General features: G+C 36.0%; 1 protein-coding gene across 3 annotated transcripts in view; it reads right to left on the bottom strand.

Annotated features, from left to right (window-relative positions):
- The window catches only part of LOC150100462 (integrin alpha-PS2-like), a 511,813-nt gene that overhangs the window by 474,986 nt on the left and 24,016 nt on the right, over positions 1-12,811 (bottom strand). For all 3 annotated transcript variants that reach the window (XR_016549302.1, XM_090403279.1, XM_090403280.1), the window contains exons 2-3: positions 1,275-1,396; positions 1,056-1,162 (exon numbers count right to left, since the gene is read on the bottom strand). Coding sequence is in view for 2 of the 3 variants with exons in the window: in XM_090403279.1 (XP_090259405.1) it covers positions 1,056-1,162; positions 1,275-1,396 (229 nt within the window). In the remaining variant the exon portion in view is untranslated. The remainder of the gene's footprint in view (positions 1-1,055; positions 1,163-1,274; positions 1,397-12,811) is intronic.

Below are 12,811 nucleotides of genomic sequence, written 5' to 3'. Positions count from 1 at the left end.
TATCGTTATGTATGAAGAATGGGTAGTCACTATACATCCATGATTTTACTTATGGACTTCAGGTTGCTATCGCGAGGAAAAGTCCTTGTTAGATATTTAGATTACGACAAAAACTGTCGCGTTTTTTAGCATCAATTTCGATTATCTGATTAGTTAAGACACTTTCTGTTGTTGGCAAGGATTGCCTTTCTTGAAGACATATCAGCAAAAATTAAATGTTTGTCGTTGAAAGGAAGGACCATAAATAAGAAACATAAATTGTTTCACCACCCGTGCGTGCATCTACACATATTTAATTGTGTTGTCAGAAATTGTGATGGATGTACAGGTTATACGCCGAGGATAATAATACTCTTACTTTTTTAGCAATTGTGTTGTTGGTTATTAACAAATCTTAAAGTGCAGTCTAATAAGATTTAATACCAAACATATTTAATTCATATTAACATCTCTATTTTGTATTTCCTAAAACCGTTCATATGGATCGCTGGTTAAAAACCGGATGTGGGAAAAGCCCAAGAGAATATAATGAAGGAAGTGAAAATGGTTGCAGTAACTGTAATTATGGTTTCAGGGTAGTTTGTCCAATTATTTTCGTCTACTCAAAATCTCGTCCATTCCCTCGATTTCGTCCATTACTTTTCTCGTCCAGTAGGACATTTCGTCCAATTCAATTTCGTGTAATCTTATTCGTTCAATGCTATTTGTAAAATTGAAAATAATTGGACGAAATATGCATGGTCCAGGTAGGTTAGGTTAGGTTAGTCAGTTGACACATTGGTTGGTCAGGTTAGTCAGTTGGCATAGTAGTAGGTTAGTCAGTTGACACAAGTGACAATAATAGTCAGTTGACATCGATGGGACAAATTGAGATTGGACGAAATGTCTGATCGTACGAGTTTTCCGTTGGACAAACTTATAAAAGGACAAAAAAATCTTGGACCATCTGGCCTCAAACCGTAATTATATATCGCAGAACGTTTAGCAAAACTAAGATCTTCTACTAAAATTATAATAAGAGAAATTTGATTGAAATATGCTTGAAATATGCTTACCACGATCGGTCCGTTTTCTCCTGAGCTTGCAACTGTTGCTCCGAACCACTGATTTGACTTTTCGTCAGTTTGTTCCCTTCGACCACGGAGAGTTATTTGTCTAGAGCCTTAAAGGAGGATGGGGAAGAAGAAAAGAAAAATAAGATATTAACAAGTTAGCACGAAATATTCCAGATGCAAAGTAAAATACTAACATGTTTCAATAATGACAAAGTTTACCTGATCTGTCAAAAGGAATTTGTTGGCAAGCATTAGGATTATGTATGCTACATCTATATACAGCTCCGCCTTTCTGAACTCCCGGCTGATCTGTTTGGGCCTTAGGTGCGCCTATAAGTAACCTGAAATATATAAAAGCGTATATATATATATATATATATATGTGTGTGTGTGTGTGTGTGTGTGTGTGTGTATAATCTTTCTGTAATATTTCATTTTACTTCTTGAATCGTTTCATGATCTGGGGTTCAACAAATATACCTCCTTGTCTTCTTTATCGGTTTATTTGGAAATTTTGCAATTAGGTGCAGCAGTGTTGTTGCATTTTTGTTCAATGTTTTAACAAAGTTTTTCACGAGACTCGGTTTAACACAATGGCGGGAATGGTAGTTTACTATGCAATAGCACTTTCTTTGAGTGGTTTAGTTTTCTCGTAGTGCAAAATAATTTTGAGAAGATCATATTTTCTTGACATAATCCGATGAGTTGGTTAATAACTTCACGACTGCTGTCATCTGATTACAATGACTTCCTATCCACGGAAAGCAGTTCATTCATCACTTCCACGTTATCTCGAAGTGATGGAGCAGGTGTTGAAAGATCTAAAGAGCAACACACTAGTCTTCTGGTGGATTCTAAGTTCGGGTTTCTTATCAGATGTTTGTTTTACATAGAAAATCAGATTCATTAATTAAACGGAAGAGATAATATGCATATCCCAACAGTCAGACTTGCATTTTCCCACGAATCTATCGTCAAATTAAATTTACAACTCAATAATAACGAAGCAGCAATAATGAAAAGTCCACTATTTATTTGTACTCAAAAATACGTTAACACTAGATTCCAATTTCTAAAACATATGATAATTGCTATAATATTTGTAATGGATTAATTACAGACAGCCATTATTATTCTATGCATTAATAAATCTAAAATTATGAAACTGCTAGAAAACTATAATAGTCGATTTATTTTAATTTTAATTTTATTTGACTCCAAGAAAATTTTTAAACCCATAGTACATTAGCACCGTGGGTAGGCTATAGATTATATTTTCTATTTTGATTATTTTGCTGTCGTAGTTCTGATTATCAAGAGCATTTCTAAATGATGATGAACAGCCAGTTTTTCTATCCACCACGGGTGAAGGCCTCTCCCATTGTGAGAGGGTTGAGTCTACTACTCCCATATGGTGACCCAGTCCATCTTGGGAGAGTGTGTACATATTGGATGAATGAATGTATGAAGGGGAAGGCAATCACAAATACATGCCCTAGCCGAGATTCGAACCCGCAGTCCCTTGGCTGGAGAGCGGATACGCTAACCACTCAAGCCAACCAGGCCGACACTTCTAAATAAGACCGAATAAAATACTTTGTCATACATTACTGGATTCTAACCTATCCTCCGCCGCTCTTGATTAATTTGGTTGAACATCGACCACAACATTTCTTGCAAGACAGTTTTTTGTTGTTCCTAAACAGTGACTTCATAACCCTCGAGAATTCTTTATGTGATGTTTGAATACCTAATTGGCAAGTTAAATGTTAAGCTGACGTATGTAGAATGTCGATCAAATCCTCTAAAAGTTTTTTTATTCCACAAAGTGTGTATATTTGGCAACTTTTTTTTTTTTCGAAATCAGTGGTCAGCCAGTCTTTCTCTTTTGCCGTTTCTGAGAGCAGTTCATGGTTAGCAATTCTTTTAAAAGATATCGAGGCAGGAGTATGGCTCTCACCTGCAACCGTTTCGTAGTCGTAAACCGTAACTTGGATATTATTTTCTGAAATAGGATAAGCTCTACAGTTAATACTTCTGATATGCCGATTTAAAAACCCGATTAGCTATCGGGTCTCTCTGAAACTGCTGAAACATATACCTAGAAAGCGTTCCTTTCCTCAAGACGGCAATTGGAATCGAATCCATACCAGTCTTTGCTCTAGCTTTATGGAACCAAGAAAGTTGTCACAAGTTCGACCACAGATGCGAGATCCTCGGCTGGCAATGTGACAAGAAGAGTCAATTCATGTTAAAGGGGAGAAAAGAATAATGTACAAATTGGTTACCAAAGCGAAATCACATGCTTTATACGTAAAATTTTCTAACTATTGTATAAACAAAATAGTTACTACTTTAAAAACTAGAATTTTCATAAAAGAAAAACTCATTTTTCTGATTATTTAATATAATAATAAAATAATATAATATTAATATTTAATATAATTTCGTATAATAATAAGCACTTCTCCCATGAAACGCATTAATTACCCTATTATCGGAATGAATTCGCCTTCTTCTGCTATGCACAGAAGTGTCGAGGGGTTTCGCATCTGTGGTCGCAACGAATACACGGGCATCGCATGTGCTAGACATAAAAGTTTTTGTTAATCTTGAACCAGCGAAGTGAGGGTTTGGATTATCTTTTTCGGAGTATCTATACATTTTTATATTAATCTTGTTCAAGAAAGTTACTCTACGTTTAGTACTGTGAGTGTGCTAGGGGTTAAATAATCCAGAATCCCTACTTTAAAGGCCCAAAGAACTGCTTTTAGTCACTTGAGGTCTCGATAAGCAGGGTAGGAGTCTCTTACCAGGTATGAAAGTCATCCATCACCTAAAACATTTACAAAGATCCATGCTTACAGTGAGATCTTACCCTGCACTTTACTGATGGTAGAGTACAGACACTATCATCCGTACAAGTACAGTACATATATGGCTGAACAGAAAACATGAAGGTTTTTTTCGTAATGGAGAGTCCCCTGTATTCGAAGGGATCATTAGTGTGTTTTCTGCAAGAAATGGTTGGCAGCTAATCATATTTTGGCACTCTGACAATTGTTATAAAATATTTAGTATTTGACAAAGAATTACAACTTGCATTTGTGGACCATAAACAGACATATGACAGTATATATCGAAACGTATTATAAGATGCGAGGAGACTTATTAGAATACAAGAGATGTATCTACGTAGGCTGTTCAATAAGTAATAAGACTATATTTATACAGAAAACAGATTACCTTTAATCGTCATCATTTACATGGTCTATTTCGAAGTAACTACTGTGAGACGCGATGTATTTGTCCCAACGTTGCGTACACTTCTTAAACACATGTGAGAGTCCGTTTTTGAGAGTTCTTTCAAAACCGCCTCCGCATCTTTTACACATGCTTTGTTGCTTTCGAAATGGCGGCCTCTTAGTGGTTTCTTTAGCTGAGGAAACGGCCAGAAATCGCACGGTGCGAGATCAGGACTGTATGGAGGGTGTGGTAGGATATCTGTGTTGTTCTTCTGCAAAACGTCCACTACACAACCAGCAATATGTGGCCTAGCATTATCGTGGTGCAATAAGAAGCCATTCTTCAACAATGGACACTTCCTTTTGACGTACTTGATGATAATCGTGCTGTGTTGATCATTGTCTCTGTGATGGACGTTGAAGGTCTTCCCTCACGTTCAAGATCTTCCACATTTTGCCTTCCTTCTTTAAAAGTTTTATGCCAGCGAAAAACACTTGCCCTCGACATTGCTTCATCGTGGAAAGCTTCGCGTATCATGTTAAAAGTGTCCGATGCCGATTTTTGCGAACGCACACAAAATTTAATCGCATAACGCTGTTCTAAGGAACGCTTCCATTTCGAAGACTGGTCGCACCTCGTAGGCGCGCCGATGAGCACTTGCGTTTAGTCAGGTGGCACTCTGGCACATCAGCCCGTATACGCCATCTATCAACCTATTTTGTTAATACATACAGCAAGATTTCTTTATTCCACAGAAATTAATATTGTGATGAGTGGTTTCGCGACAGTAAAATTACTCTTATTACTTATTGAACAGCCCACGTAAATATAACACAACTACGAGATCTTCACACCCATCTGAAAGATATGCGAATATTCTTCAAGTTTTAATTAAAATCTGGACTTCGCTAGAGATGATCTCTTATCATATCTGTTCAACTTAGCAGTGGAAAAGTTATTAGAGACTTAAATGAATAAAGAAGAATGGAAATGAATGGGAAAAACATCCTATTAACAATTCGTGGATATTTTGCAATTTTAGAACTCCTAAATTCCAGAATATGGTGAAAACATTTCTCCTTATAGACTCTCGTCAGGATTAAACAAATTGCGTCTAATTTAATTAAGGCTTGCAAGCCTGTAGGTCTTGTTATTACCAGGAAAAACACTAAATATACGTGGACTTCTACAAATGGGTAGTTTTAAATATCTTGAAGTCAGCATTAACAGCTTCAGTGACATACATCAAATGATAGGGAGAGAAGTGAGAAAAACAATTCGTGGATATTTTGCAATTTTACAACTCCTAAATTCCAGAATATAATCCAGGGGATAATAGAAAAGTTAGTGCATTCTAAAAAGAAAAAGAAAATTAAACGTATGCTAAAGAACGATTTTTGTACTATCCTATAATCAAATACTGGACTATACGAACAAAGGCATAGTGAGCAACTGTAAATCCTGTTTCAAACATCCATTTTATCTTTTGCTCACACATCGCACTGTCGTGTCATAGATCGCGGATCTTTCACGTGTGAGACTGATATATATACAAAGGTATAAGAAGTAAGAGGTTCGGCCATGTTTGGAGGGCAGATGACCTTCATCAAACAAGTGCATACAAATAAAACTGACAACAAAAGATCCGCAAGAATCCTTGAACACGATGAATGGATGTAGTAATGAAAGACTTAAGACAACTGGATAAACATTTTACTCCAGATACGGCCTAGAGGGAGTTTCTTCATCTGATAGAGAAACTTGGTAACGGCAACGCCGTGTACGAGTATGTGTATATACTCGTACACATTTACCAGTTGACATACAACTAAGCAATTCGGCTTACCTCTCATAGACTTTATCGTCAAGAGCTATTGATATCCCGTAAGCTATGAATTATTTATGAATGAATGAACAAAGTTATCTATGCCTAAATACTGCACTAACTATTTTAAATATTTTAGAACCGACAGTGCCTCCATACAACAGCTGGAATTTGTGCTCTTCGCTTGAAAGAGATCTTTTCGAATCTCTTGACTACGAGAGCAACCTTTATATACGGCATTTTCAACTGGAGGTGAGAGAGCCGGTTTAATAGGAGGGAACAGTGTTTTTGTCTTCTGGAAATCTGGATTTTTCTTCCTGTAAAACAGCAAAATCTACCAGATATCACACGCACATTAATAAACAAAAATATTATGAAAATATGATGATAGCTTGGACCAACAAACTTTAAACGGAATCGTCTCAGAATTTAAAGAGAATTGACAATATCTCATTACTGCTTAAAGAAGTGAATTAAGCTATTTTTAGTATAGTTCACAAAATTTGTTAGCAGGTTTAAAAGACTGAAACCTTGCCAAAAAGATTGGTTCACAGTTCCCCCCCACACACACACACAAAAAAAAAAGGAAACAGTAAAAAGTACAATAATTTAGGACAATCGGCCATTCACGAAAAAAATATTTTTAGACATCTTACTCTCACAATTGAAAAAAATTAAATAAGATCCTTTTTTTTTTCAGACTTCCAGGCTGAATTTGGGAAAAACAGCAATAAAATAGCCACATATTTCCACTTCAAATGATTGAAGAAAAATACATAGAACACAATAATGTAATGTGCTAAAAAAGTGTACAAAATCAAATAGAATCAAAGATTCTATTTGATTTTGGAAAATTCTACAACATTATGGAATAGATAGCAAAACAATACGATTATACGATAATATGCGATATTCATGCGCAATTTTTCCTTTTTTAGTTTTATTTTAGGCTACAAAAAGCATGCTTGTGATAACCCCATTGGAGGTCGATGAAACTTTGGGGCGAATGTGTTGATTCCCAGCCTTTAGAACACCCGTGAAATGAGTTTCAAACGAAGAAACATATAAGAAATGAATGTGCGTAGGTTTAGAATAATTGGAGCTTCAGAGTCTGTGCTGGTGACACCTCTCATAGAATGACATCGCTTTTGACAGACACATGGCTCGGTGTGGATGTGTCACGTCATATTGGAGGGGAATACTCACAACGTGTCGGCGTAATGTCATGCGGACGGGAGGAAACGGGATGGAACGTAAGGGGGGGGGTACGGATGAATCAGAAAGAAGCGAGTGTTAAGAAAGTGAGGAACTCAAGAGATTTGTAGAGAAAGAAGTTGATTTGACACAAAGGAGGGGGTCGCCATAGTTAGCTAAAAGATATTTAGGCTTTTGACGTAAATTCAAAACAGTTGCAATCAGTCGTATTAAGACTGTTGTCATGTTACAATGGTTATATCTATTAGTTTAAAATGCACAATATTTTTACTGAATGCGGTAATTTGGTCTGCCAATTGTTGTTCAGATGAAAGAAGTAGAAAAAGAGATATATAAAGACCAAGATGTAGAAACGCTATGGTACAGGTTCAAAACACTTCTTCTAGAAACAAGCAAAGAAATTTGTGGTGTATCATTAAATAATAAATAGAAGAAGCATAAATCACCCTGGTGGAGTGTAGAATTAAAAGAAGAAATTAAAAAGAAAAAGCAATTGTGGAAGAGATATATAACATCAAAGCTGCAGGTTGATAGAGAACTATACAACAACGAAAGAAATAAAGTTAAAACCATAGTGAAAGAAGAGAAAAGAAAATGCTACAAAGACTTCGGACATACTTTAGAACAGAATTTTAAAGGAAACCAAAAATTCTTCTATAATGCTTTAAGAAGAATGAGGTCAGAGAAAGAATGCCCCATAAAGTTTATCAAAAATAAGGATGGAAAGTTACAAATTCCGAAGACATCATGGAAAGGTGGAAACAGTATTTCCATGAATTATTGGAAGATGCGGGACATGGAAAAAATAGAATCCTAAGAGCAAGACATGCAAGCAAAATAGAAGATCAAAGTGAAAAATTCATGCAGATGAACTGTTAGCAGCAATAAATAAAATAAAACTGGCAAATCAGCAGGTCATGACCAAATAACACCAGAAATGGTAAATAATTTAGGAACGAAAGCCATAAATTTCTTTTAGACCTGTTAAATGTCATATGGAAAAAGAAAATTATTCCCAAAGACTGGGAAGTAGCAATAATAATCCCTATGTTTAAGAAAGGAGATAAACGTAAATGTGAAAACCATAGAGGGATTTCGCCTTTAAGCGTTACACGAAAATTGTATGCCCATATTTTAGAAGAGAGGCTTAGGAACTAAATAGAGGATACACTGGACGAAATGCAATATGGCTTTCCAAAAAATAGAAGCACTCAAGATCTTATCTTCAGTCTTACACAATATCAGAGAAAACATTGGAATATTAAAAAGAACTACATGCATGTTTTATCGATTTCGAAAAGGCCTCTGACCGAGTTTCCCAGACACTTAATATGGCAAACATTAAAGAAAAACAAGATACAAGATAACCTAACAGCAGCCATACAAAGCCTCTACAAAAGTAATAGAAATTATGTAAGAACCTGTAATAATAGATCAAAAGAATTTGAAACAAACGTAGGAATGAGGCATGGCTATATCCTCAGCCCTCTTCTTTTCATTATAGTAATGGATGAAATTTTAAAGGCATGCTAAACAAAAACAAAAACGTTTTACCTAGGATACAGGAAACTGAAAGATACCAGAATTTCACACATGGCTTTTGCAGATGGTTAGTGATTCTAGCAAATACAGCTGAAGATTTGCTGTACAATATCAACATTTGGTATGAAGAAACAAAGAAAAGGAATATGACCTAAATATAAATAAAACTAAAGCAATGATCATTATCTAGAAACCAACTAAAACACATAATAAAAATAGAGAACCATCAAATGGAACAAGTTCACTCTTTTAAATACTTGGTTTCGTATTATATACAAGAAGATGGTAAACTAAATACAGAAATTAACAACAGAATAAGAGGGAGAAAACAAAGCTATTCTATGCAATGAAAAGTCCACTCCTAGATAAGAAAGAAGTCACCCAAAATACCAAAATGGCAGTGTACCGTTCAGTGTTTTTACCAACATTAACATACAGTTGCAAGTCTAGGTGTTTAACAACAGGAAACACAAATAAACTACAAACAATTGAAATGAAATATCTTAGGAAAGTGGCACAAAAAACAAGACTAGACCGAATAAAAAATCAAACTATAAAAGACAGCCTGATGTAGAAAGATGCCCCTTCAAGTTGCACCTCTGAACCAATTCATAACACAAATCCAATTGAGGTGGTTTGGACATCTTAATCGAATAGAAGAAGGAAGAATAGCAAAAACTGTATATGAATGTCAGAAAATAGGAAAAAGAAATATAGGCAGGCCCAGAAAAGGTTGGAAAAAGTAAATTAAAGAAAAATTGGAAAAGAATGAAATTAACTGAAAAGAAGCAAAATAACAAGCCTTGGACAGGACGGCATGGAAATCTCTTTGGTAAAATCTCGACGTTTAAAAGCGCAAGAGATCATAGACGAAGAAGAAGAAGAAGAATTGTTGTTCAGGAACACAAGTGATTAAATGCCGTCAAGCAAGAAGCATCATCATGAAGATGATGCTTCTTGCTTGCTTCTAAAAATGATGTTTAATAGCATCGCTACTTTTCAATATACAGTTGAAATTGGGATTGAGACCACGTTCTTTTATTGGAGGCCTAAAGTAGTTCGAAAAAGTGCCATGTTTCCTCTAGAACACATCACTACCCAATGTTCACTCAAAGGAATAAAATATACTACAACTTGATATCCTTTCGCGGGCGGGATGATATTACAAACGTTTTAGGATTATTGCTGAATTCAGAAGCTGAATTCACTGTCAAAGTGAATTCAGCTTCTAAATTCACTTTGGCAGTCTCTGTACCAACGAAACCAACATTGTTCTAAATATGTGGACTATTTGTTTGCAACTGGCTTCATGCCTGCATCAGTGAGTTCCGCACTATCAACTGTTTTTCATTTGAAGTTGCGTATTCGGTTTTAAAACAAACCAGTCATCAATAAAAGCCAACCAAGTCAGGTGGATAAGACTGACATGATGGTTTGTTGTCTCCAGATAAGACTGTGTTCCAAAAATGTGCCCCTGACATGGTGGTTTGTTGTCTCCGTGCTCAAAGTTTCGTATTTTGGTACTAACCTTTTCTGAAAGAGAAAAAAAATGCAGCTTTCTTCACTCAGTTAAGTTTACATCATCAGATGGGTCAGCTGAATTCGTGAATGACAACTTCTAGTATTTCTATTTGCTTTTCAGACTTCTGAAAAATATTTCTTGTGATAGTTAAAAAAAAAAAAAAAACATTTCTGATTGTTACTTCACTGCCATAGCCTTAAATACTTGCTCACAGACTTGATTAATCATGTGTATTATCCCTTTGATTGTTCATCTAAATTAGCTAGGTTAAAGATGACGCATGTCAACTGTCTTATTTGTTCAAGTTTAATAAATTTATAACCTTTTATCTTGGCTTTTATCTCAGCTTTCCTTGTCTACCAAAAAAATCAGATTATTCATTTCATTGATTCAAATTTTATTTCACACAGCTGCTCTTATAACAGGTCCAAATGAAAGCACTAATGGTATATTTCTAGTTTTGTTGATATATTTGCTACTACTGTCTCTATTAAATGGAAAATTTTACTTCATGAATCGCTAATGAGGTAAAATGAGGTGCGATTTGCTTAACTTAGATGTAATCAAGGCGCAGCTGCTGTGGGTTATCAAAAGCGGAGGATAGCGCATACCTCTTGCATACGGTTTCTCTGTTTTTCGGAAGTGTTGATCGCCTGACTATATATGCACCTTCATTGGTGGTCTGATTACCAAACGTGTTCCGCAAGGAACGATAAAACGATGCTGATGAATTCAGTTTGGGTTCGACGACAGCATTTCATCTGCGAACAGTTCGTTCCTTGGAGAAGTCAAGTTCACAGACGACCTTTCTTCGAGTGTCGGTTCAGCGCTTCGCCGCCACTGGGGAATTAGAGATAAATGAAGGGAAGGCTCTGTACCGGAAATATCGCGGCTTATATGACAGGGAGGAGCAATTCACTAGAGGAGATTGGAACCTTCTCGTAACTAGAAAGGATCTCCTGTTCATTCCTCGCTGGTTGTTGCTATTTTCCGGGACGTTGATTTTAAGTTACAGGAACTCTTCTTTTTCTTTCTCTGATCTCCTTCTTTCTCTTTTCATTGGCACCCCTCGTTCGTCTGCATGTTTGGAATACCGATAGTAAAGATAAAGCATACACTCATATTTATCTGAAACAGCATTTCTCGAAATCACTGACATCATTGCTAAAATGGCTTCTGTTTTCTTAGGACTAATTATATTCAATCAACGTCACCTATATTGTATTAATCTATTAAATTTGAATCAAAGTTTCGTAAACTTGAATCCCCATGTAGAATGAAAGTTAAATACTAGGTTTTTCTTTTTTAACCCACTATTGCAGAATGGAAAGTAAAAAAGGAAAAAAACGAGAATTATAAAATAAAATAGATTATTAAATGAGTTTTTTACCTATAATGATTGTTAGTCTGCATTGAAAATATTTCAGTGACTCAAATTTTGTTTATTCTATATCCTTTAAAACCTACTTTAAAATGAAATCACTTAAAAAGGACTGCAACAGTAGCTAAGAATACAGAAAAGTAGACGAACCTAGTTGAGAGAACGGATAGCATCTCTGCTCCCCACCAAAGGGTGCTGGACCCCACTGTGATGTTTGAGAATGTCATTACGTAGTAGATGAGTTTTATCGCCCTACGAAAGACCACCATCCTGATTACCAGAAGCTTGAAAACGTGCCATGTTTGGTATTTAGAGTAAGGTTTCTTTAAGATTTGACACAACCTACCCGAGGTATTAAATATCTTGAATATGTACAATCTTTTAGAGAAAGGGATTCGCGTAAAAAGAATACAGAATACAGATAACGTTTTTCCATCGTATGTACTAAATTCGTACCGGGAGAGTGATATTTTCCTTATCTTTAGTATAATTAACTTTCACATAGAAACACTAGTTAGGAAGGAAAGAAGAGCACCAATTCTCTCTCGAAGAAAATTACCAATTCTTTCCCTTGCATACCCTTAACGGGATATATCTAAATTCCTTCTTTTAGTACCGTAGATCCGGAATCAGTAGTCTGTTTTCCTTGGAGTTATTATTATTATTATACCTTTCTACCAATAATTATTATTTGACACCTTCAGGGAGTCCAAGAACTCATCGAGGGAGGACACCTGCTCTACAATTCCGTCTCCGCCATTCAATCACCAACTGACCACACCAACGCCATCTACTGCCGACCACCACTGGTATTTCAACAGACAATCAACTTCCATGCCCACGGCGGGATTCGAAGCCTCAGGCTTTTGGCTGGAGAACGGATACGCCATCCACTCGGCCCACCAGGCCGGCAAGTTATTAATTAGACACCTTCACAGAGAATCGGAAGACAAATCGAAAAGGCCAACTTCACTAAATTCCCATATCACAATTCTCTTTTCAAGCCATTCAACGGAAGTTCACTC

The sequence above is a fragment of the Typopeltis vanoorti genome, chromosome 13, assembly GCF_054136105.1.
Source record: "Typopeltis vanoorti isolate ZY-2024b chromosome 13, IOZ_Tvanoo_1.0, whole genome shotgun sequence".
NCBI lineage: Eukaryota > Metazoa > Arthropoda > Arachnida > Uropygi > Thelyphonidae > Typopeltis > Typopeltis vanoorti.
Note: the sequence above shows the minus strand (reverse complement) of the source record. Positions and strands in the feature narration are given on the sequence as shown.